Source organism: Phoca vitulina, unplaced genomic scaffold (genome assembly GCF_004348235.1).
Source record: "Phoca vitulina isolate PV1807 unplaced genomic scaffold, GSC_HSeal_1.0 scaffold1, whole genome shotgun sequence".
Taxonomy (NCBI): domain Eukaryota; kingdom Metazoa; phylum Chordata; class Mammalia; order Carnivora; family Phocidae; genus Phoca; species Phoca vitulina.
In genome coordinates, this window is record NW_022589704.1 from 90,248,635 (window position 1) to 90,274,282 (window position 25,648).

The 25,648-nt window shown below is 37.7% G+C and overlaps 1 protein-coding gene across 1 annotated transcript in view; it reads right to left on the bottom strand.

The window, feature by feature from the left end:
- The window catches only part of THSD7B (thrombospondin type 1 domain containing 7B), an 870,666-nt gene that overhangs the window by 27,996 nt on the left and 817,022 nt on the right, over nt 1–25,648 (bottom strand). The window contains exons 18-20 of the mRNA XM_032411208.1: nt 13,971–14,112; nt 11,440–11,555; nt 9,208–9,325 (exon numbers count right to left, since the gene is read on the bottom strand). Coding sequence (XP_032267099.1) covers nt 9,208–9,325; nt 11,440–11,555; nt 13,971–14,112 — 376 coding nt within the window. The remainder of the gene's footprint in view (nt 1–9,207; nt 9,326–11,439; nt 11,556–13,970; nt 14,113–25,648) is intronic.

Here is a 25,648-nt window from a genome sequence, read left to right on the forward strand (position 1 = left end):
ATTTGTCAATTTATAAATTTATAAAAGGAAATGGAGTCAGTGCAGTGGTTCTCTGACCAGACTTTCAGATCCAAGGAGCCAGCCATCATATACCTTTATAGTGGCACGTTTTAAACAATAGTTCTTCTGCGGCCCTGACATATGGTCATTGGCTTAAAAATTATGGTTTTGATAGCTCTGGACAGTTTGAATATGACCAAACAATGCAAAGTATATATATAGGGGAAAGTGGAAAAGGAAATACAAGAATAATGAGCAATAAAGAACATACCTATTTAACCTTAAATAGTTCATTAACTAAAATATCTGAGCAATTTAGATGAACATACCCATAAACCTCAATGCACTGCAGACATGTAACTATAACAACAGTAGTATAAAGAAGTCACTTTGAGCTTATAGCATGTCATTTGAATATTATGACTGGTTTGCTTTCTACCTAGGCATTATTTCTTTTGAATAGGAATTGAATTTTCAAGGCATATGCATAATGGTCTTCCAGAGCTGACATCTACAAGGGATTGGCCAACTTACACCAGAAAGGTGGGGCTCAATGTCACTAACCTCAAGTTGATGGTAGTCCTTTCTGATGTGCACCCAACGACTAGGTTACTTAATACAGTGTTTCCACTTTTAAGTTTTTCCTCCTATGGATTTGTTCTTAAGCTTTTGGTGCCTGCTACTTAATATTAGTAACAAATACTAGCAGATGGCAAAATAAATGAAAAAGAAGCCAGCGGATACCAACAAAAACCTCATTAATAGCTGGTCATGTCAATCTATTAATAAATTTTTATCACATGTGTCTCTGGTTAAGACAACTTATTGTATAATACCTTTTGTCATTATAAAAGTATTCCTTGTTATGGAGGGGAGGGACTAAGTTACTTAAGTGAATACAATGTGCTATGATACAGAGGTGATATAGCAATATTCTTGCTTAGTTCTTTTCCCTTCCTTATCCTGCCTGCTTGGCTCTCCCTTCCTCCGAGAGCACCTGTTCTCCCTACTACCCTCAAATAAATCACTTCCACAAGAATCCCAATCTCAGACTCTGCTTAACACACATTTATTAATATTCTCACTTCATAAACTGAAGCTCAGAGAAGTTAAAATATTTCCTTTGCAAAATCACACAACTAGCAAGATTGGAATAAAGATCTATCTTACTCTAAAAGCATGTGCTTCTCAAAGGTTTTCATCTGGTCCAAGTCAGGTATCAGATGCTATGCTGTAATTGTTAGGCCACTTGGACAAGTCGGAAATGTGTACTTAGGTCTACCCTGTGCAACAAATGTGTCGCCTGTTTTCATATATTTCAAATTTTCCTTTGGTAAAATATAATTAAAATTATAGTACTAACATCATCTTCCACTCTGAAAGCTCTTTATTTGTTTTGGGGTACTTGTCAGTAAATTTCTGAAAGCAGTGGAAAGTTACATTGTCTAAAATGTTCAGTTAATTTCATGGGCTCTTTATACTGGAATCTACTGTTTAATTCTCTTAACAAATATCACTTATAGGCACCAGGCTGGCTCAGTTGGTAGAACATGTGACCTTTGATTTCAGGGTTGTGAGTTTGAGCCCCACGTGTGTGTGGAGTTTACTTAAAAAAACAAACAAACAAAAAAAAAACTTAAAAAAATACTGCCTAGATGTTTTATCCAAGTTTAAGTGTAAACATTGTTTTAAATATACGCTCTGGTGGTCATGGATTTGGGATCAATGTTATTTTCTTTTTCTTTTTTTCTTTTATTATGTTATGTTATCAATGTTATTTCCTAATGTAACAGAGCGGGGAAAACTTTTGGCCCTGATCGGCAACCTAAAGACTGATCTTTGGCCTGTGGTTGGCATTGTTAGAGATGGAAGATATGGTAACAGTTCTGCATTCAGAGCTACGGTCCAAGGGTTTCCCCTACAGAGGGATTCCTTGGCCGATCTGAAAATTGCTGCAGGCATCCAGATACCTGTCATCCGAGAGAACACTCAAGTTAGGCAAGATAAAGATTCCATAAGCCTTTCACAGTAAAGTAGACTAGTCCAAGACCTGACCATCTATCTGGGAATGAGGTCAGCTAAGCAAGAAATGACAAGACCACAGTTTTAGAGATCACGGATCCTGATAGGTGTTTCAAGGATAGAAGATTAGGCACCTTTGGCTTTGCTTGGAAATAAAGAGCTCCAGACTTCTCTGTAGTGTGTTCTAGCCACTCATCTCCACTTCTACTCTCAACAAACACATTTCAGTCCCATTAAAAGCTAACAAAATGTGATGGACCACTGTAAAAACCTTTATACGGCAGAAATACCCCAATAAGGAGCTCCCCATGTGGCGCAAAAGGAGAAGGGCAGAGAGAGTGATTTTGGTCATCCTCCAGCTACTGTGTCCATCAGAGTCACACCTTTCCTAGGTAATATTGGCTCCCTGCAGCTACGTTCCAATTGATAGGCTAATTAATACGTGACATGACTGATTAGGAAACAAGTATACATTTAGGAGGCTTAAAATTCCGGGGGACTTCTTAAAACCCTTACTGCTCTTTGTGTTCCAATCTGAGATCCATTTCCTCTGCTTATTTTTAAATATACCTATAAATTATGAGAATTTTTATAAAGTGATACACAGGACCATGGACATAACATGAACATTTACAAGTACAGTGTCAGATGCAAAGGGGCAAAATAGAACAAATAGAGCTTTGGAGACACCTGAACATGGCTTTGAATCTTTCCTCCATAACTGACAAGCTACATGACCTTGAGCAGCTTACTTATCACCTCACTTGTAAAGTTATGCCTATGCCTATATTTTGTGGTATTGTAAAAAGTTACTAAAACACTTCGGGCTCCAATTATTGTGCCTTTGACTAAGAGATGTTAAAAAGTAATTATTCTAACATTTCATCAGCTTACAGATAAAAAGTAGTGCGAGTTCTGCAAAGACTAGTTCAAAGACCTACAACTTGCCATTGGAAAAGCCAGCTCAAAAACTCAGATCTCCTGGTTTCTTGTTCAGTCTTTTGTTTCCCCATTCTACCATTCTATAATTTAGCTTCTTATTCTCTTGTCATAGGAACTAAGTGCTTGATATAACAAATAAGTTTGAATTGTTTAACTATTGGACTGTGCCTAATCAAGGATACCACAGTGATCACATTTTATACAGACACTAAAACTGAAGGTTACCAGCTTACCTTTGCTTAAAAAGAAAAAAAAAAAAAAAGCCAGAAAAATAAAAAAGTTGGGGTACTTTGGAGTTAATACAAAATTATTTTTGCATTATAGGCCAGAGTTGACAAAAATTATATGTTCTGGGAAACACAGAATCAGGCTGGATTACATAATGTAGGAAACAAACTCATATACAGTGAATTAAAAAATACAAAATAGGAAAAAAAATCACAGTTTGGGATTAATAACATTCTTAGAGTGTTATCAGTTAAATAATAATTATGAATAATTCATGATATGCTAAATTTAGGGAGTTCTACATTCCACCGAACTGATGAAAATTCAGCAAAGAACATGACTAATCCAAATATTAAGCTCTTCTATTACAAGCTTTGATCTTTGAAATCTATCTAAAAAGATCCCTTAGTGGAAGCTTAGAATCAGTCTCTCTCTGACGTGAAATAAATTGGATTCAAACTGTTCTGACCTTGAAATCTTTAACACAATTAGAAAGTATATGCCAAGCATCAGGTGTACATTAAAGAGGCAATCCAGACGCTTGGAAAATAAAGAAAGAGCTCATTTCAGAATCTCTCCCCAGATCAATGTAGTTCTGTGGATTTGATGGTGAAGTGTGGCTCGTGGGGGGAGCATCTGGAACATCTAGCACACCAGCATTTGCCTGACAGCCAGCGAATTCATAAACTGAGACAACTGTGTGAACTTTTTTCCCTTTGATAAAGAAGTCAGCGGAGAGCCGCAGGTGCTGGAGTCAGACTCCCAGGCAACTTGCTTGCCCACTTTAATGTGACTAAATAAACTATCTCCTCTCATGGTTTCTGCCCCATTGCCATCAACAGTTGGAAAAATGAAAGCGGCTCATACAAAAGACAGCTGCTGGCACACTGTCTCAGAAGGGACAAGGTACAGATGCTTTTCGACGATAGCTTCCAACCCTTTCAACTCCAGAGTTTGGTCTCTTTTAAGAAACACATTCATCTGTGCCATACATTTTTGCTTTTGATGATCGCTGTTTGCTTATTGCTTTTAGGTTGTGCTGCATGAGGATTAAGGCATGATCTAAATACATAATTCTCTCATTTTGGAAACATTACTATCTGCCTGTGTGGGGGTGGTTGATGATCAAGGAAGAGTGGTGCTCTAAGACTGGGGCTGGAACTGGAGGAGTTTGGGGGCTGTGGGGTATAATGTAATGTAACCACAAAGGCTCTCTCTGCAATATCCTGAGGGTGGGTGCTTAGAAATTCTAAGGCCATGTGTCCTGTTCTTCTTTGTACTGTTCAGTGTATTTGTTAAAATTGAAACTGGGGACAAATGTAATTAGAAAAATACTTATTTTTACGTTTTTGTCTGTAGGACCTGACAGAGGCTTCAATGTAACAGGTAGTCAAAAAATGCCTGTGAGGTTGAGTAAGAGCAGCCTTCTAAAGAAAACACCAGTTATAGGAGCGGTGGCACCTTGTCATTCAATGTTGACCTAAATATCACCTCGTCAGGAGCCTTTCTTCCCCCATCCCTCACTCCCTTGCAAAATACTTGTTCTCCTTATTCTCCATCACATGATCTGTTTTGGTTTCATCATGGACATCGGTTATTTTTGTGTTTATATCCTCATTTATTTGCTATCTGTCTTGTCATCACCATCCACCAGAACATTCATTGTATGATGTCGGGGGGCTCTGTTTGCCTGGGAGCCTTTCTGTCTCCTATAGTGTGGCCTCAGCTGTTAGGAGAACGCCTGACACTCAGAAAGCATCCAATGAATATTTGTAAAATATATGAATAATACTTCTACAGTCCTGCCTTCAAGAACAGATGTCTAAATAGCATGGTCACCATATAATTTACTTTTCACATTGCCACTTTTGATAATGAAAGAAGACACTGTTAGGTGCCAGGATAATAGTTAATAAACTTTATAAATCTTTGTTGAATGAATAAAGGAACACGGAATACACACACATTTAGATCACTGGAGGGTCTGACAGTTATCAGGATTGTGGAATATATTTTTAAAGGTATAATTACATATGACAATTCAGGAGATCAAGACATCTAAAGATCAAGAAGAGTCCCAAGAAGATATCCTAATAGACCCTTAGAAACTAGCTAGAGATGATTTGTAACTAGTGCTATATTGAATGCCCATGAATACTATTTAGATGACTTTCAAGTCCTTTATGCAACTTGATTTCTCCAAGTAGTTAACATTCCTTCCCCAGTACCACTGGTACCTTAGTTCACACAATGACTTCCGTAGGAAATCTTTGATTGTTTCTCTTTGTTTATTATTCTAAGGCTTAGAAAAGGTGAATTTAAGTTCACACTCTAATTACCTAGAATTCTCCAATAGTGGGATTCAGATTTGGAAAGGTTTTTCTTTTGTTTTTGTCTTTCTAATAAACACACAGGGGTTGCTGAATCTACAGCACTAACAGAACTGCTTGAAAACTTAAATACTTGAATACTAAACTTAAAATTAAGGGTCTTATTTTTAAAGGTAGTGTATTAGCATAACATGGAGATCTGTCATGTTTCACTGACTTGGTACAGTGGCAGAATTAGGGCTGCCAGGCAAAAATAATAATAAACAGATCTGTCTCCTTTGCATTGAACACTTTCTTGGGTAAGGGGACCTAAGACATATGGATTTAGTTAGAGGGTGAGAAAAACATCCACTGGCAGGGTTTGGCTGCCTTTGGGCTTGTGATCCAGTACGCAGGCTCTTCCCCTATGATGCAGAACAACATGGGCAATGACAGATACTAACTGAAATTCCTCCAATGTGTCAGGTACTGTGCTCATGGGAACTGGGGGGATTTACCCATGAAGAACCCAAACAGGGTCTTTGGCCCCTCAGACATATAGACATTACAACTGATTCAATTCTTGCATAAGAAGAATAGTAGGAGGCAGTAGTGGGGTGGTGGTAAGATGCTCCACATAAGGAAACGTAGCATACACTGAAGGATGTGACTGAAATACACTGTATTAGAGCAAAGAGAGCCAAGGGATCAGTGGAGGGTGATGAGCATAGAGAGGCAGGCATGGGTGAGATCCCACAGGTCTTTGTGGACCATGCTTACAGTTCGGGACTTCATCCTTTCTCTACTTTTCCATGCTACCCTTTACCACTGTAAAAGAGACACCTCCCAGAAACCCATGAGGACAAGACTGCAGTGTTTATAGCTGTGGAATAACCAGGGTGAGTCACTGCTGGAGAGGAGCAACCAGCTGTTCTGACAAAAGACATCACTAATGTGAAAAACACCTTTCATTTGTATGAGTCTGTAGTGAACTCACCAACATACAATATTACCTCTTTGCTTGTCTATTGTCCCTCAACTACATAGCAACTCCACGAGAAGAGGGCAAGTGTCTACCTCCCACCCACTGCTGCCCCCCAACACATTGAACTAGAACTGACACATGGGTAGTTGTTTAATGGATAAATGGCTCTTAAGTCAATAAGAAGACAGTTGTTCAAATTTGCATTTTAAAAATAACCTTAGGCTGTGATTATGATGTATGGATTTTAAGTGGGGTAAAAGGATGAGAAATGAGATTGGGAGACAGAGTGCCTAAGTCTATAGAATAATCCTTGAAAGATCCTAGGGAGTCTCCAATGACCCTCTCTACTACTGGGAGCTAAGAAGATGGAGATGAAAATTAACATACAATAAACACCCAGGATGTGTCAGTTACTGCACTAGGTGTTCATATACTTCATATTATTTAATTCTCAAACCAAAACACCTCCAGTGTGCCTGCATTCTATTTTATAGATAAAGCAGCTGAGAATCAGATTAAGTAATTTGCCTAAACAGCTGCAATTTGAACCTAGATTTACCCAACTTTAAAGTGGATGCTCAACTGGAAACTATACCATGCTGCCGATCAGAATATTTGAGGAACAGTCAGTCAATCATGGAAAACTTGAGACTTTTCATTTGGTTTCCTGAGGTTCTTTGAGAGCACAGGCTCTCAACTGTGCAGGAAATGGCATGTCATTATTGAACATTGTAACTCCCATATTTTCATTGTGAGTGATGCTCTTTGCAGAAGTAGTTTTCAATTCCCTTAGCCACATTTTCCTAATACAGATCCTGATTACTGTTCTCAGCTCTGTTACCAAAATCTGATAGCTGAGTTCACACATGAGCCCCTTTTCCATGATGCATCCTACCTCAGTTCCTTAGATAATGCCAACTGAGGCAGAGAATTATCTGCAACTCCAGCACACTCATTTGGGAGTAGCTTAGAAATGAGCCTATGTCCTAGTGCCCGTGGTCCAGTCACTTCTAGAAACCTGTCCCAAATATTTGTTTGACAATCAGATCCAGGTCTTGGTGTATCCTCCTCCCATTTTGATTCCATGACTCCTGCAACTTGCAATTCTTCCCTTCTCTTCTGCTTAGTGCCTAACCATACAACAAGATTTTTCCCTAGGGCCCTAATCCAAATATCTGACATCTACCTTGTGCTAAAGTAGAACTCTTTATCAGAAACGCAGCCCTATCCTAGACCACAGGTCTGTGCTTTCCAATTATTTTCTTGTGCTCTTTTCCATGGACAATGTCTTGGTCCCCACTTTAGTCTGGTGCTGAAGTGCTATCTATATATCCATTTGCCTAGCTTCTGAGTATCAGTTGCCTTTCATTCCTTGCCACTGTATATCATTTGCCCACTGAAATCCTGGGAACTTGTGGTAATGGTTGCTATCTGTTCACCACAGATTTATACTCCTTTTCCTCCATAGTGAACACTATTGCTGAGAAGTGACTGGCCATCTAGAAACTACATTTGCTGCCTGACCATCTTGCATTGAGCTGGGAACATGGGATGAAATTTTGTATAATATAGATGGGAAGGATGTATGTTACCTGCATAGAGCCAACGGGAAGGCACCCTCCAGAGAAAACTGGTTCTGTTAAAGTGGTAGATCCTCCATCAACCTGTGTTCTTGATTGACTTTTTAAAGTGCAAACAACCCCTCCTTTTATGTGAGTGAAAAATTAGTCTCTAGTCTGGGATATTAAGCCATTGTGATTTGGGGGTTTGTCTGACACAAGATTACTTACATAATACATACTTCTTCCAAAAACCATGGAGGCCAATATTTTGTTGAGCTTATGATTTTTTTTTTTTTTTTTAGAAGGGGGGTTGGCTGGAGGGAGAGGGAAAAAGAGAATCTTAAGCAGGCTCCACACCTCCAGCACAGAGCATTGAGATCATGACCTGAGCCGAACTCAAGATTTGGACGCTTAACTGACTGAGCCACCCAGGTACCCTGAGTTTATGACCTTTTGAAAAAATACTGTCTCACTGGGCTAGCAGTTCTTTTGGTGTCTGCCACTGTGGACAGGTCAGGTTTGCAACCTCTACCTCGACAGAAAGGACTGATACAAGGCAAGTTCTATCTCTCTTCCCCTCTGGGTCGGCCTCACATTGCCTCCACCAACTGGCCAACATGCCTTATGCCCATTTGTCAAGTTATGGCATACAGAAAGGTATTTAAAAACCAAACTTGGGCGCCTGGGTGGCTCAGTTGGTTAAGCGACTGCCTTTGGCTCAGGTCATGATCCTGGAGTCCCTGGATCGAGTCCCACATTGGGCTCCCTGCTCGGCGGGGAGTCTGCTTCTCCCTCTGACCCTCCCCACTCTCATGTGATCTCTCTCATTCTCTCTCTCTCAAATAAATAAATAAAATCTTAAAAAAAAAATTGAAAGAAATCCTATGTTCTTAGCATCCTATGATATTTAAAACAAACAAACAAACAAAAACAAAAATAAAAACCAAACTGTTGGGGCACCTAGGTGGCTCAGTCAGTGAACCAACCGACTCTTGATCTCAGCTCGGGTCTTGATCTCAGGGTTGTGAGGTTCAAGATGCACATTGGGCTCTGCACTGGGCATGGTGCCTACTTTAAAAAATTAGAATTAAAAAAAAATTAATAAAAAAAAATAAAAACCAAACTGTTTAGTGGGGACAAACATAGGGAACCCAAATACCTCCATGGCCACAAGTCTTTGAACATTCTGTCCAAGCTGTCCACCCTGAGAGCTGACAGTTGACCACACATTCCACCAGGCAGTGAATGCTCATTCTCTGGGGCTTCTCCAAGTTACGCTGCAGATGAAAATAAAATATGATTTTATTGCAGAAATCCTATCACTGTCAAATCAAATCACTATTCTTTCATGGGAAAGACTTTATTCTATGATGATAATCTTTCTACATCTTTGTATGGAAAAATATCTTTTCTTATAAAAATTGGTGGCAGTCCTAGAAAATGGTTGGCCTAACTTCACAGAATAGAAAGTTGTTGGCCCAAATTTCTTTTTTTAAAGTCCTCAACTGTAGAATAGACCTGCAGTTAGGGTACTGGGAAAGCAGACAGTTATGTGAAACAGAAATCTGTCCTCGCTTAGTGTTAAATACAGGTACCTTGCACTTCTGGATGGGCCAATAGTACAAAGAGAGTTCCAAATTAACAGCTAGCCAGGCTAAAAAAATAAGAATAAAAACAGAATCAACAACCCAACTATGCTCATTAAAAAACACCTATTAGGTTGAAAACATAACCATACTCTAAATCATGAGAAAAATTGGTGATATGGTTTATTTTCCTCTTGTCCTCTCTTAAACCAGCATGGAGGCAAAAATCTAAAGATTTTTCTAATGGCCAAACTAGAAGAGTTCTTTGTGAAAGAAATCATCTAAGAAACACAGAAAGAATAATGAAAAATCTTGCTACAGAAATCAGACTATTTGCTTATTTAGGAAAACTCTGACATTCAACACATGTTAAATGTTAGCAATGTCCACACCAAGCTAAAATGAATGATTATAGCATGATTATATGCTGCATAGGCAATAGAGAAATTACCACATAGGATCTTCAATCCATTTGAGATATATGGATACTCTAGATAGGTTAATAATTTGGGACTTCCTTAAACTAATATTCTTTAAATATTTGTTGAACATATGGTATTTGAAAAGCAGAGAAACTGATTTTTCTATTACTGAATAGTTTCCATCTTACTTTGTATCAAAAGAAAAGATTTATTACATACACCAAATGTACGATTTTTAGTTTATTTGGAGTTCCTGTAGATTGGTGATTTATTTTTCCTAAAGCAGACAACTTTTGGAGAGACAGATTAAATGAAATGTTAAGATAAAGCACTGACACTTGGTGGACAGAACTCTGCCCTGTCTTAGCCAGTGTTAGAATTTCACCAAAGGGGATGTCCAATTTCAGATGGCTTTTTCTCAGGGTTATTGTCTCTGGCTGTCCTGTTGGTTTAGAATTATTTTTATAATTCTTAATAGGAGAATACTTAGGATAGGTGAGAAAAATTTGGTTTTGATTTTAATTCCACTTGTGGACTCCATCGATGTCAGGAGAAATGGGACCAATTTTCATTTTGCCAATTTGTTTAGGAAGCTTCTATGGAAGCCTGAGTTAACTGACCCTGTATTTTCAATTTATTCCAAAGACTGTGTTGGTGATTCTTCCAGTGCGACAGTATGTGGTCATCCTTATTTCTATTAAACTGTCCCCACAGAGATTTTCACTCAGATGTTGGAAAGGAAATGCAACTTCTTTGGAACAGGTTTGACTACCGCTTTTGTCCAAGCTCTACATAGTTTATCACAGGAAAGAAAGGAACAATAACATTACAAAAATTCAGAACTCACTAATTGGAACTTGGCAGGGAGGCATTTTAACTTAGGTTGAGAAGAAAAATACAACTGTGCTATTTATCTAGCAATCATTTGCTAAGCAAATGAGCAGCATATTCTAATAGCAAGTGTCAGTGTTCATCTTATATGCAAGGCACAGTGTTCATATATGCAAATGAATTACCGGCCTAATAGAGAGTCCTATCCAGATATTAAAGTCGCCTGATGTGAATAGTTTGTAGCAAGCAAGTACATCTACATAAGTTCTTGAAAGTAATACAAATAATTTTTTAATGAATCCATTTCCTCAGTGCAAAATGACCTTTCCCAGTCATTTTGACTAAGTTCAAAGGAATGAGGTATAACTGTCCCATACCAGTTACCTCTTACTCTAACTAAAGCTAAGCTTCAAGAAGCTTCAAGAAGGAATCAGTTTGACCTTTATATCAAGCATCAAGGTTGTAGCCTAATATTAAGATTACAAATATTACTAATTTACTAATTAAGAAACACAAAGCCTCGAGTGTGAGATACAAATATAGACAAATTACCTGCTCACACTGGTCCACACCAACTGGCTTGCCGTCACTGCGCACACAGCTCAGAAGGCGAGTCTTGACGCCTCGTCCGCAGGTGACATTTTCACTTAGCTGGCACGTGCTCCAATCTACAGGTACAGGATCACCACACCGAGTTTCAGAATTATGGTCATGTGAGCAAAATACAACAGACCTTTGATGATTTGCACTGGTGAGGAAGGACAGTATATATACATAACCCTACAGTCATTTCCAGGTGGCTTCAAAAAGCACCCTGCAATTCTTTTATTGCAAAACAAATAAGCAACCAAATAAAAGTGTGTCACCTTCCTATGTTTGCTTTCTAAAAGTAAAAATCCAAACAGTTTGTTAGAGACCATGTCACTGTTGACTGAAGAGGAAGGGAAAGACACTCACCAGGATGGTAAAGGAAAACTAGTTTGGAATCCTGTTTGTGGGGGATAAGGAGACAAAAGGGACCCAGAAACAATGCTACTCTTTGATATAACTTGAAAATATTTTCAAGGAATAAATCCAATTATCTAAACCATTTCATACATTCAGTACAGTGGAGCTAAGACAGGTGCCTCAGAAAGGAAAGAGAGGTACCTCAGAACTATATGATTATTACAGAAAATCTATTTTTTTTTCCCAAATTATTCTCTCATGAGGGAAGGTTTTATAGATTTAGATAGCTGCATTACAAACTAGATAACTGGGAGTTTGAACGAATTATCCCATAATTAACCTGATTCTTTTTTTTTTTTTTTTTTTTTAAAGTTTTTTTTTTTTGTCAGAGAAAGAGAGCGAGCACACAAGCAGGGTGAGTGGCAGGCAGAGGGAGAAGCAGGCTCCCTGCTAAGCAAGGAGCCCAATGCAGGGCTTGATCCCAGGACCCTGGGATCAGGACCTGTGCCGAAGGCAGACGCTTAACCAACTGAGCCACCCAGGCATCTCAATTAATCTGATTCTTAAAACAAAAACAAAAAAACAAAAAAAACCTTACTTTTGGTGTAATTAGAAAGAATGCTCTTTGATGATAAACATTGAGAACCTCTTTAAAGACATTTTCAATGTTTGATAAGTGATCTATGAGTTTAACAGGAATAGTAAGCCCATATATAATAAAATCAGTATTTTATTTTATTTTTTATCTTATTTTATTTTAGAGAGAGAGAGGGAGAGAGAATGCACACTGGCACAAGTGCTTGTGTGCAAACGGGGAAGGAGCAAAGGTAGAGGGAGAGAAGCAGTCTCCCTGCTGAGCCCAGAGCCCCACGCAGGGCTCCATCTCATGACCCCGAGATCACGACCTGAGTTGAAATCAAGAGCTGGTCGTTTAACCAAGTGAGCCACCCAGGCGCCCCATAAAATCAGTATTTTAAAGACATGATCTTCCAGTATAACAAACTGTACTGCATTTCTGAAAAATTACTATAAAAATCAAGGATCTGAAGCACCTTTAACTAAAGAGAAAGGGCAAATACACTAGGTCATTTTTCACCAATAAAGACAATCAAATTGTCCCCCTAGAATTCGCTATAAAGTTTTCTATGTGAGAAATCTCAGTCATGCCTGTGTGACCTCAGTGGGGAACTGGTTTCAGAAGAGGCTACTGCTTTGCCTCTGCAGGCATGTTGATTGCTTGGTTGTCAGTACTGAATTCAATGCTGAGACTTAACATGGTTCCACATTTGGTGGCATTTAAAAAAATTTTTTTTTTATTTTTATTTTTTAAAGATTTTATTTATTTATTTGACAGAGAGAGACACAGTGAGAGAGGGAACACAAGCAGGGGGAGTGGGAGAGGGAGAAGCAGGCTTCCCGCGGAGCAGGGAGCCTGATGCGGGGCTCGATCCCAGGACCCTGGGATCATGACCTGAGCCGAAGGCAGACGCTCAACGCACTGAGCCATCCAGGTGCCCCTGGTGGCATTTTGTATATGTGCTCCTGCAGGTAATTACGGGTAGCAAATCAATGTAACTACACAGTCTGTGGTATTAGACACTGTGGTGCCCAGAAAAATCCTGAGCAGTGGCTGAATAATGAGGTGGGTGGGATTCCCAGTGCCTCTAAAATATCCCTGTCCACTCAGGTCTACCATTTATCCTCATTAAGACCCATACAGCAAAGTACATCACAAGCTTGAATTTCTTGAAATAGTAAAGGCCATGAAAGAGCTAAATTCTATGACAGCATGACTACATTCCTCCCTAAATGGTAAATTATCCCCTGCTGCTTTTTTTTTCTTCTTATTTTGGTTTATCATGGCTTAATTCAGCTCTATTCTGAAACTTTGCCAAGTCTTTTTAAGCATCTTGGAATTCAGAGATTCCAGGTGGCCTTGCTGAATCTACATGCCAAGAGTGGGCATTTCTTTTGTGAAGGGACTCTGGTATTGTCAAATCCTCAGCCTTTCATGCAATACACTCTCACATTCTACTGTCAGACCTTAATCCCAAGAATGAATGGACACACACACACACACACACTCTCCCATTAGTGTTCTGGAGAAATGGCATGGCTGTGGATTTCAACTGTACCTGTTAGATTGTACTGGAACTGGAAGCAGTTTTCATTGAGGAGGCAAGGCCTCACCTGTGAGTCTTCAGCACATGTCCTTGAATTCAGTGAGGGTCTCAGCAGATGGCGGGTTCTTCTCTGCATTGAGTGGGGATCACATGACTGTGAAAATCAAAGAGCAGGCAGAGTTAGAATGGACCCAGAGTTAGTTGGCAAATTATATATGATTATCTGTGTAGGTGTAGGCACATGCATAACAGCTACAGGGAAGAGACAACTGAGGTGTTAAACATAGTATTTAGAAACTAAAACCATTTTGTGATTCACTATAAATTGTTTTTTGTTTTTCCCACCTGATAGCTCTTTCTTTTCCTATGTTATGGTGAAGGCTACATTTCTATCTTCCATGTAGAATTAGGCACATAGAAACTATTTTCATCAATTAAACACATTCTCTGCTCTCAAATATCCTGCATTTTGAATGTTTAAAATGAATGAAAAAAGGAAGACAATGTCCCTGTGCCCTTAGATAGTCTAGCACAATAGAAATAACCACACAGAACATTTTTATTTTTATTTTTTTTAAAGATTTTATTTATTTATTTGACAGAGAGAGACACAGCGAGAGGGGGAACACAAGCAGCGGGAGTGGGAGAGGGAGAAGCAAGCTTCCCGCTGAGCAGGGAGCCCGATGCGGGACTCGATCCCAGGACCCTGGGATCACGACCTGAGCCGAAGGCAGACGCTTAACGACTGAGCCACCCAGGCGCCCCCACACAGAACATTTTAATGAGAAAATCATTTTTAAAACCCCGGAACAGGTATATAAAGAGAATTAATAAAATCAATATTGCCAATATACCAGAACTTTCCTCTTATTTGGGAGGCCCTCTGATCCACAGGGGATGAGCCACTGCACGTCATACTGCCCTTTCAACAAAACAAATGTATAAATGTGAACTTCAAAGACCTCCTGCAAATATCACTTTGCCCAGGGGTCCTCTTATAGCCTCAATTCACATAATGCCCTTGAGCCAGGTAAACCTGTCTGCCACATTTCATCCAGACGCTCTATCCATGGTGAACCTTCAAGCTCCCCCTACTGGAATAATCTTTCAACTGTCTTAAATCCTACTCTTCCCCCCGCCTTCAGAACTCTAATCAAGGCTTCATTGACCCTCTTTTTTTTTTTTTAAAGCATTTTTTAAAAGATTTTATTTATTCATTTGAGACACAGAGATACAGAGAGAGAGAGAGCATGAGGAGGGGGAGAGGCAGAGGGAGAGGGCGAAGCATGTTCCCTGCTGTCAGGGAGCCCAACGTGGGGCTCGATTCCAGGACCCTGGGATCATGACCTGAGCCTAAGGCAGCCGCTTAACCATCTGGGCCACCCAGGCGCCCCAACCCTTCTTTCTTTTAATAAAGATAAATTTTTCTCTTCCTTCCTGTGCAACTCTCTACTCATGCTCTGGAATTATTGTATAGGATTTGTTTCTGAACAGATATACATACCCATATACTTATACACTACACCTGTCCTTATAATATTGCCTTTCTTTATTACCCTGGCTCCTTCCTTTCTTTATAAAGTCTTTGAGGGCATGATAGCATGCTTTCTACTTTCCACGTCAGTCTCTAAAAATCTTGGTACGTATTTTACATAGTAATTATTCAATAAATACCATTAAGAATGGTCACAACAACAAAATTCCAGACCCCAAATCTAAAGAGGCACATAGATACTTAAACCACAGGAGAAATAAAAGTCTCTAAATTAAGGTCACCAAAATCATCATTTCTATATTGGGATGTTTTATTTATTTTTATGCCTTTTAGTTTTTCAGATATTGTAGCAAGAACACAACCTGTAAACTGAATCTTGGCTGTTAATCAAAATGATAATGTTGGATTGCACTGAAATATGCAGAAAAATGCCACAAAATTTTCTTCTAATTTTAAATGTTTGGAGTCACTGAAACACATTTTTTATCCATGTGACTTTATAGTTGGATAATCTGTCAATACTCATAAACTAATTTTATATTTTAATTGTATCAAATTGTCTCTAGATGATAAAGGGTCAATGAAACCAGGTAATTATACTTAATTATCTGCAAATGAATCCCATGCTAAATGCTTACCAATAATTTATTACTAATTCACCAATTAATTTGTTTGTTCTCATAAGAAGGAATAAGGACTTAAATGATTTGCCAATGAAAGAAAAATGAAGGTATCTAGGTAGATATCCCTGATTAGTGTTCTACTGATTTTCTACCTTATAAAAAAAATCAATTGATGTTGGAACCAAGTGAATTAATGTTAGAATTTATATATCTGCTTAGTCTAAGCCATCAAATAAAGCAAAAAAGAAAATAACACATGCACACATCAAATTATTATGTCACCTTGAACAATTAACTTATATAGTAAATATATAGTACATACATAGAATATATATATGTGTGTGTGTGTGTGTGTGTGTGTATATATATATATATATATACATATATAACAATTTACTTATATATTAGTCTATATCTTAGCTCCTCATCTAAACCTGAGTGAGAAGAGGTCATGGGTGTAATTTGATGAGATTTGGGAATTTCCTCCCTTAGACCTTAGATTTGGGAATTTCCTCCCTTAGACCTTAGTCTATCAGTTTCTAATTCTGCTGGATGTGGTTTTAAAATATTCAGTTGAGGGCGCCTGGGTAGTTGTCAGTTAAGCATCTGCCTTTGGCTCGGGTCATGATCCCAGGGTCCTGGGATCAAGTCCTGCGTCAGGCTCCCTGCTCAGCGGGGAGTCTGCTTTTCCCTCTCCCCTCCACCCTGCTTGTGCTTGTGCTCTCTCTCTCTCAAATAAAATATTTAAGAAATATTCAGTTGAGCATAATCCATCATTCATAATCATGTAGACCTTGGTAATTATTTTCTAGAAATTAATATATTGAAAACCAACACTGCAGCTAACTCTCCTACTAATTCTCTATCCCATAGAAATAGACAGGGGAAAGTGTGGGTGACTGGAGTCAACAAACACAATCCAACCTAATCTTAGGCAATATTTTTATGCTCCACTTAAAAAAAAAAATGCCCTAGCAACAGCTAACAAGTGATAGGTAGAGGTTAGTGTTTTCTCCTTATTTCTTTCTATTGGCTGTTTATAGAAGTTCATAAAATAATGAATTGTCACAAGGAAGAAGGGAGTGGAGCTAAATAAAAAAGAATGGTAAAGGAGGCTTATGTCTGGATGATTTCTTTATTGGATCAAGACTCCTCAAATACAAACCTGGATCTCCTCTCCTCTAGAGTATTTATATAATGACATATTGTCAATTTCCTAAATGAAGTGAGAAAGTTATGTGTGGATAATTAACCCAAAGTCAACTTGGGACCAGTTTTATTGTAAAGATCAAGGTTATATAGCTAAAGTTTATTTGCTAGTGAAAGAGATGACCAACAAGAACCAGTTAGTCTTTGGTAAATAAGCCTCCTTTATGAGACTGGATTTTCTAACTTATTACCTTTGAGAACCAGCACTTATCTTAAAGTTCAGTCCTTCCTTATGACATTGTGCTTTCATACCTTTTGTTCTCTCTAGCAATAGGGCCTTTACCCTTGGACCTAACCTGAATATTTGTATTCAACTGTCAAAATTAAATCAGATACCCCATCTGAGAACCTCCAATGACTCCCTTGCACCCATAAAAATGGAATATCATTTATTGCACATTTCCCATTGCACTTGTACATGTATCAATGTGTGTGCATTCTTTCCCGTGGGCTATTTGAAGAGAGTCCATGTCTTAATTTTCTTGGACACTGAGAAGCTTGTTCCATGTCTGGCATAAAGAATGTAAATAATAAATACTTGTTATGTAGGATAATTTGGTTCTTCCTAGGCAATAAGACAATATTTGTAAGCTACCATTAGTAGACAAATGGTCAACTCTGGACTATGATCATATTGTCTAAAAGTAAGGATTCCCTATATGTCTGTATATCTGATAAAAAGAGAATGCAATCTTTTCTCTAATTCTCTTTCATTTTCTATAAATTCTAGATGACAATTCCCAAAATAATGGCATCTATCATTAACTTAATAAAACATATCAATAAATGAGTTTTGGTTTACCCAGATAAAGGATGAGAGTTAATTTAGATATTTTAAAGAAACCCAAATAAGAATGTATAATTTGATATTTTTCTAACACTTAACTATTAACAAACACAACAAAACCTCACATAAACCCAGGTACTTGTGAACTTCAGTCACTCAGCATACTTTTTGTCTGGAAATGAGCATGATTCCAAGGCCTGGCCTTGTCAATTCCCACCAGATACAGAAAACGAACACTTTTGTTCTGTTACAGAATTTATCTGATCATTCTGAGATGGTCTCTCCTTCATTTCATTGATTAGTCCTACTGAAAGAAGCTCTGCTATTTTTCTCCATATCTCTCATGAGGCAAATATGGATATATAATGCTATTGACTTTTCTTATTTGGAAAAATGGCATAAAAAGATTTGCAAAATACCATTGCAATGCTTTGTAAGGAAATTTTTAATAAAATTAAATCCTGATGCTCTTATCCCACATCCTTGCCAACACTTGTGTTTTTGACTTTAGCCATTCTGACAGGTGTGAAGTAATACTGTGTTGTGGTTTAGATTTGCATTTCCCTGATGACTAGTGATGCTGAGCATCTTTTTATGTGTCTGTTGGCCATTTGTATGTCTTCTTTGGAAAAATGTCCTGTGTCCATTTTTTAATTGTATTATTTGTTGTTTTGTGTGTGTGTGTGTGTGTGTGTGTGTTGAGTTGTCCTTTGTATATTTTGAATATTAACCCCTCTCAGGTATATCATTTGCAAATATCTCCTCCCATTCAGTAGGTTCTCTTTTTATTTTACTGATGGTTTTAGTAAATGTGTAAAAGCTTTTTATTTTGGTGTAGTCCCAATAGTTCACTTTTGCTTTGTTTCTATGATGAGCACAGAGTAATGTGTAGAGTTGTTGAATCAGTATCTTGTACACTTGAAACTGATATAACACTCTATGTTTATACTGGAATTAAAATAAATATTAAAAAAAATGAAACCCTGATCCTCAAAGGTTGATAAGGGATGAACAGACCTCTATAGGAGAAAAATCTGGACCTGAAGAATTGTTACTCATGCCTCTTATGCTTAAAAATATTCTCAAGAATTCTAAGAAGATGGTTACAGAAGTGGAAAAAAAAGTTCTTTGGATATCACGATGCAATAGGAAGAGCAAAGATGGAAACATATGGATAATATGCTTAGTAAAATTAAGTGATGAGTTATCTCCATAAACGAACTATGAACGGGGGACCGATGACTGAAGCTGCAGCACCTGCGTGACGTCTGTATCCAACAGGAGAAAGCAGAAAGTAAAAGAGGCATCTGACATACCCAAGAACACCAAAAATGGAAAATTAAACCTGAGCATAGGAGGTTTTGTATACTCTAAAAGCAGGTGACCATAAGGGCATCCATGGAGAGGTTTTTGGTGTTGATGAAGTAGGAGTTCAATGAATTCTTAACATTAACAAGACAAAAGTCCTTTCCAGGACAGTTTCCTGCACTGAAGAGAAATGGGTGGGAAGAATTTCCAAACTGAGCTAAACAGGGAAACTAGCAATGAAGGAAAAGGAAGGACCAGTAAATGAAGGAGGAAGGAAACAGGATCCAGTAAATCTCACAAAGTAAGCTGCTGTAGTTCTCAACACTAAAAACAAAACAAAAGAGGGAAAGAATGAACAAGCCCTGGACCATGAAAATGAAATTATAGGAAAAAACAATCTTCAACCACACCCCTTCCTAAAAGTTCACAAAATTTGATTTCACACACAAAAAAAACAGGGCACCTGGGTGGCTCAGTTGGTCAGGCAACCCACTCTTGAGTTCAGCTTAGGTCGTGACCTCAGGGTCAAGAGATTGAGCCCCACCTCCGGGGCTCTGCATTGGGTGTGGAGCCTGCTTAAGATTCTCCCTCTGCCTCTGCTCCTCCTCCTGTCTCCCCCTACCTCTCTCAAAAAAAAAAAAAAAAAAAAAAGGCAAAGAAAATATCAAATTCAAATTCCAAAACAACAGTATTATGAAAAAAGATATAAAGGTCAAAATAGGATCCCCATAGATTAAAAAAAAAGTATAATAGAAAGACATGCATGAAAAACAGATGAAAACCACTATTTCAAAGTGAACAAATCAGGATTTAGAAAATAGCATAAGATATGAAAGAACATCATAAATAATAATTAGAAAAACACAGACTTTTAGTGATAGAACTCAGTAAATAGAAATAAAAGAAACATTTTCAGAAGTGAAGATAAAACTAGGAGAAATGCAAGAGTAAAAAATACAAATTGTTTTTGCTCAAGAAAAACAAAAAATGGAAAAAATGAAATAAAAAAACATTTAACGAGAAATAAAAGTGTTTGAGGAAAAACAAATAGAAAAGTAAGTCAAAACAGATGCCACATGCATATAAGATTTTATGAAAAAGAAAACCTAAACAAGAGAACAGAACTGAAAAAAGATTTTAAAAAACTTTCAAAAAAAAGTAAAGACTCAAAACTACTTATTGAAAGGGTACCTCAGAATCACTAATACTGAGATATATCCTAGTAAAAGAATGAAGCTTTAAAGAAAAAGAAGAAAAGATTCTGTGAGTATCTGGGAAAGAATACCAGATGATTTACCAAGGAAACAAAATCAGACTGGTCATTAGACTTTTGGACAGGAAACTTCATACCATAAAAAACTGCAGAGCTATTATAAAGATATACAAAGAAAACAAAGAAACAAATAAACATGATCCAAGGATTTTATGTCCAACAAAGCTGACTTTCAATTAAAAAACCATGCATAAACTGTTGACAGTATGCAAGAACTCAAGGAATGATGTTTCCAAGAGTCCTTTCTTAGGAATTTATTGGACACAGAGTTTTAGACATCCAAAAGGACTGGGGAGACATTAATGCAAAGACTTGTGGTGAGCTAAATTTACATGTAGAATTTATATGAAGAAATAGATAAAATTCAAATATAAAAAAAAAGTCTATGAAAATATACTGGCATTTTAAAGTACTCATGTTGGTGGTAGAAGTATTGTTATTCTGAGAATGTTTTCTGTGTTACATGGAACAAAGCAAATGTATAATTATGTTATATTCTTTTTTTTTTTTTTAATCTCCAGTGTCCTTGAAGAAGTGGATTCTTAGTATAGAAAAAAGGAGATATAGATTTAATGTAGAATTTAAATGAACTCCTATAGGGTCATCAGTATGAACCCCTCATGTTTTTCATTTTCAAAATAAATGAAGTGATAGCATATATTTCAAACCTCTGTCTACTAAAGTGGCTTTGGGATACTTAGTGAGTTTAATGAGATTAATGAATGTAAGCATTTTGAATTCTTAGAGTTGTGGATTTTGCAAGTGCAGTGAACTCTTAATAATATATTTTGCACAGGTAAAGAATTGCATACAAAAAGGAATATTTACTATGGCATCATAGCAAACCTGATGAGAAATTAAATACCATAAATTAAAGTTACTGGTCAGTCAGAAGGGGCAGAGGTTGGATTCCTGGGCCCTACAGCGATGGGTTCTGTTTCTTCCTATACTTTACCCCAGATCTGAGGGGTCCAACAAGACATATAACCCTATGTATGGCAGAATAGTCTTATAGCTTCTGTTCGTCTTTTGAGGCATTAAAAGGATAACAACAGTGGAGACCGAAAACATATTCTGGATGCTGTCTTAAACCCTAAATAGCAATAGGTAACATTTTAGAGTATGAACACATGCCTAGTACTGTGGTGGACATTATGTGGGGATTATTACATAAAGTCCTTCAACCTCCTGTTGATCTAGATATACTTTTAATAGCCTTGTTTTTACAGATGATGAAACTGAAGTTTGAAGAATGTAACAATTTGAATTTGAATTCAAATTGAATTGGGGACGATCTGAATTGGGGAGGGCTAGTTTGTTCTTCAGTATCTTCAATTGTTCTACTTGAAAAGTAGCGGTACTTGAGGAGTATGTTGAGGTGGGGACAGTGGGAAAAACAATGCATCAGAGAGCTGTATTGTGACTGTGGTTATTGTGACTGCTATTTATTTTAACCTGGGAAGCATTTAGTCTGGACAATGGTAATTAGAGATGGAAAAGGAGAGAGAGAGAAAAGACACAAGGAACTATGGGTTATAAACTAACCAAAAAGCAAGAAAAGCTGCAGGTTGAAGAATGGGAGAGTCAAGTTAGGGATAGGACATTGAATAAGCCTTGCTGCCTGCCTTCGAGGAGACCACAGTTCACAAAAGATGCTCAAAGTCTAGGGGCTGGTGCATTGTATTTAGAGAGTTAAGTGGAAAGAGGAGTGCCACATGTCTCAGTGTAATGAAACTGACAAGAGCAAGGGCAAAAGCTATCATATCATCAATATGAAATAATGTTCCTGGTAAAGCTTTGCTGGCCTATTGCTAGGAGGAAGTTAGGATCACACATAAATATTTGGAGATTTTTGCTTAGCTAAGATGTTTGAGTGAAGATTTTATAATAGTCAGGGACATCCCCACATAATCCTTCTGGTTGGTATGTTATGACACTAAGGAGTAGTGTAGGTACAAATTTATAATCCAATCAGATACCCTGGAACAAATGAATGATGTATGGCCTATCCAATCACCATTTATGTATTACAAATGGTGTCACCTGTTTATATTTTTATGGAAGCTTGGGAATGAAGAAAGAAGAATAACCAAACACAGTCCAAAATAATGGCCTACATTCTTCAAAAAAGTCAAAGTCATGAAAGAAAAAGACTGAAGAGACCAAAGGTATACAATCATTAAATGCAATATGGTCTGGATCCTGTAATCAAAGGACTGTAAATGTTAGAAAGGACATTACTGGGACCATTGAGAACTTGGGAATATGGTCCACAGATTAGCTGCAAGTATTGTTGATGATATATTTCCTGAATTTGTTAACTATGCTGTGATTATGTTAAAGAATATCCTGTACTTAGGAAATGCATACTGAATGGCCTATATATATATGTAAAAAATATATATGTGTGTATACACATACACATTCTCTAATATATATCTATATCTATATCATCTATATATATTAGAGAGGGAGAGAGAGAGAGAGAGAGAGAGAGAGAGAGAGAGAGAGATTGAGAGGCTCTGTCTCACAACCCTGAGATCATGACCTCAGCTGAAATCAAGAATCAGATGTTTAACTGACTAAGCCACCCAGGCAGCCCCTGAATGGTCAATATTAAGGGATTAAAGGGCATGAGGCCTTCAACATCTGCAGGTGGCTCAGAAAAAAGAGTGTGTATACATACTCACACATATACCATTATTTTTTCATATATATATATGTGTGTGTGTGTGTGTGTATGAGTGTGTGTGTGTCCATGTGGAGAGAGAAAGGGTACATGTGTGTATGGGGCAGGGAGAGAAAGATAAAGTATATATGGCAAGCTGAAAAACTGATGGTGTGAATTTTCTATAAATTTGAAATTATTTTGAATTTTTTTTGTCAACAAGAGAATTGTAAATGGCACTGGCACACCAATATTTAGAAGATGCTAATGAAAAAACAAATGAAGCATATAGTCATAACTAACCATATGCCACCTGGAGGATCCCTAGGTGACAACTGCTATTTGAATTGAGAGCACACAAACTCAATCTCAATGTCAATCTCTCTACCTGTCCTTTTTTTTTTCTCTCTCCTTTTTTTCTCTTATTTCCATGTGATGCTTACTTCTCTTTTTTCACTCTAAGCCCCATCCATCCAAGAACCAAATAAAAAATCAAACCAACATAAGCAGTGAACTGCAATGTGGTTCCTGCTGTGTGATGGGCCCCAGGATGCTGTCAGCAATGAGAACCTCAGGTTAGAGTGTTGTGTCTGCCAAGAGAATCAATTCTGTGATCTATGTTTTAATGTTTGTGTCCTCCCTCCATTCCCAGTCCCCACCATAAACCAAAGAAAAGGGGCTAAACACTGCACCTAGCATGTGTCTAGGATCTCACTCTCCATTTGTGCCTTTCCTCTCCCACCAAAGATCCTTGGGCCCCTCTCCTCTCAGGAGAATCTGATAATTGGTTAGCCAAAACCACTTGATCGGCCAGAGGAAGAGTGCTATTCAGTTCTATACATGGGGCTAACAACATAGAGGGTGCTGCATGGGAAGCTGATCTGGGCTCATTCTTTCCAGTCACCATTGCTCTAGGCTCTTGCTCACACCGAATCTTTTCTTTCCTCTTTTTTCCCTTCCTCCATCATCTACTCTACTTTGCCTACCTAACCCTTATTCATCTCAGAGGTTTCCATATGTATATTTCCATATGCCTGGAAAACTTCAGGGATCCTCCCAGCTGTTAGAAAATGTGCCAATATACACTGACATGACACCCTTTGCTTTTTCTCTTTTAATACTTGCTACTCTGTTGAAATTGATTAGAAATTTTCTGCATTCCTCGTTAGACTGTAGGTTCCTTGAGGACAAGGGCTCTTCATCATTATATCCCAAGGTCTAATGTAGCATTCATCACATAGGAGGTACTTAATATTGGGTCTAATACATAATATTTGCAATTTATTTTTGTACTTATGTGCTAAACACCGTGCTAAATGATTTACGTATATTAACCCTTACTATAACTTCCAAGTTGTGCATGATTATTTTAATTTTCCTGATTTATTCAGGTTAAATAACTTTCTCAAAGTGCCAATGCTAAGAAGAGAGACAGGAAGGAAAGAGAATACAAAGGTATCTAGGCTGTTTCTAAATCTCAAACTTATTTTCTGCAAATGTTTACTCAACACAGCTGTGTACCTAACATTTGACTTTCAACATGGAATTTACCACCTAGAAAATAATACATGCAACCAAATTGAGAAGGTCCATTTTATCTGAGAGTCTTCTGAACCAGGGGAAAAACAAACAAACAAACAAAACACCTGGGGGGTAGGAATTTGGTCTCTATAAAATCTGCAATTAAAACTAATTAGAAGGTAAAAACACCCATACTATTTATATCTGCCATTTCAGAATTACCATTTTTTTTCTCTTATTACCATAATAAGTATACTATTTTAAAACTTCAAAAACCCTACAGATAAATATGAAGAACTAAGGAATACTACTGAAATAGGATAAATCTAATCTAGCCAAACACATTATATCCTTTAAGAAAACTAGTTCACTTATTATTCACAGATACTTTCTTTTTTTAAGATTTTTATTTATTTGAGAGAGAGTGAGAGAAAGAGAGAGAGAGAGAGAGCACAGAGGGAGAGGGAAAAGCAGACTCCCCGCTGAGCAGGGAGCCTGACAGGGCTCAATCCCAAGACCCTGAGATCATGACCTGAGCTGAAGGCAGCTGCTTAACTGACTGAGAACACCCAGGTGTCCCCACAGATACTTTTCAAGGAGATATGAATATTGTCACCAAAATGCAAAGGACATTAAGATTTGGAGAACATCACATAAATTTTAAAAATCTGAGATGTGTACAAAAATCACCAAGAGACTATCCGTTATAGCTGATCAGACATGCCATTTTACGGAGAGTTTCCCTGGCAATCAATGCTGTACTGCACCATAGGTGTAAATATATTTTCACATTCTTTTTCCATTTT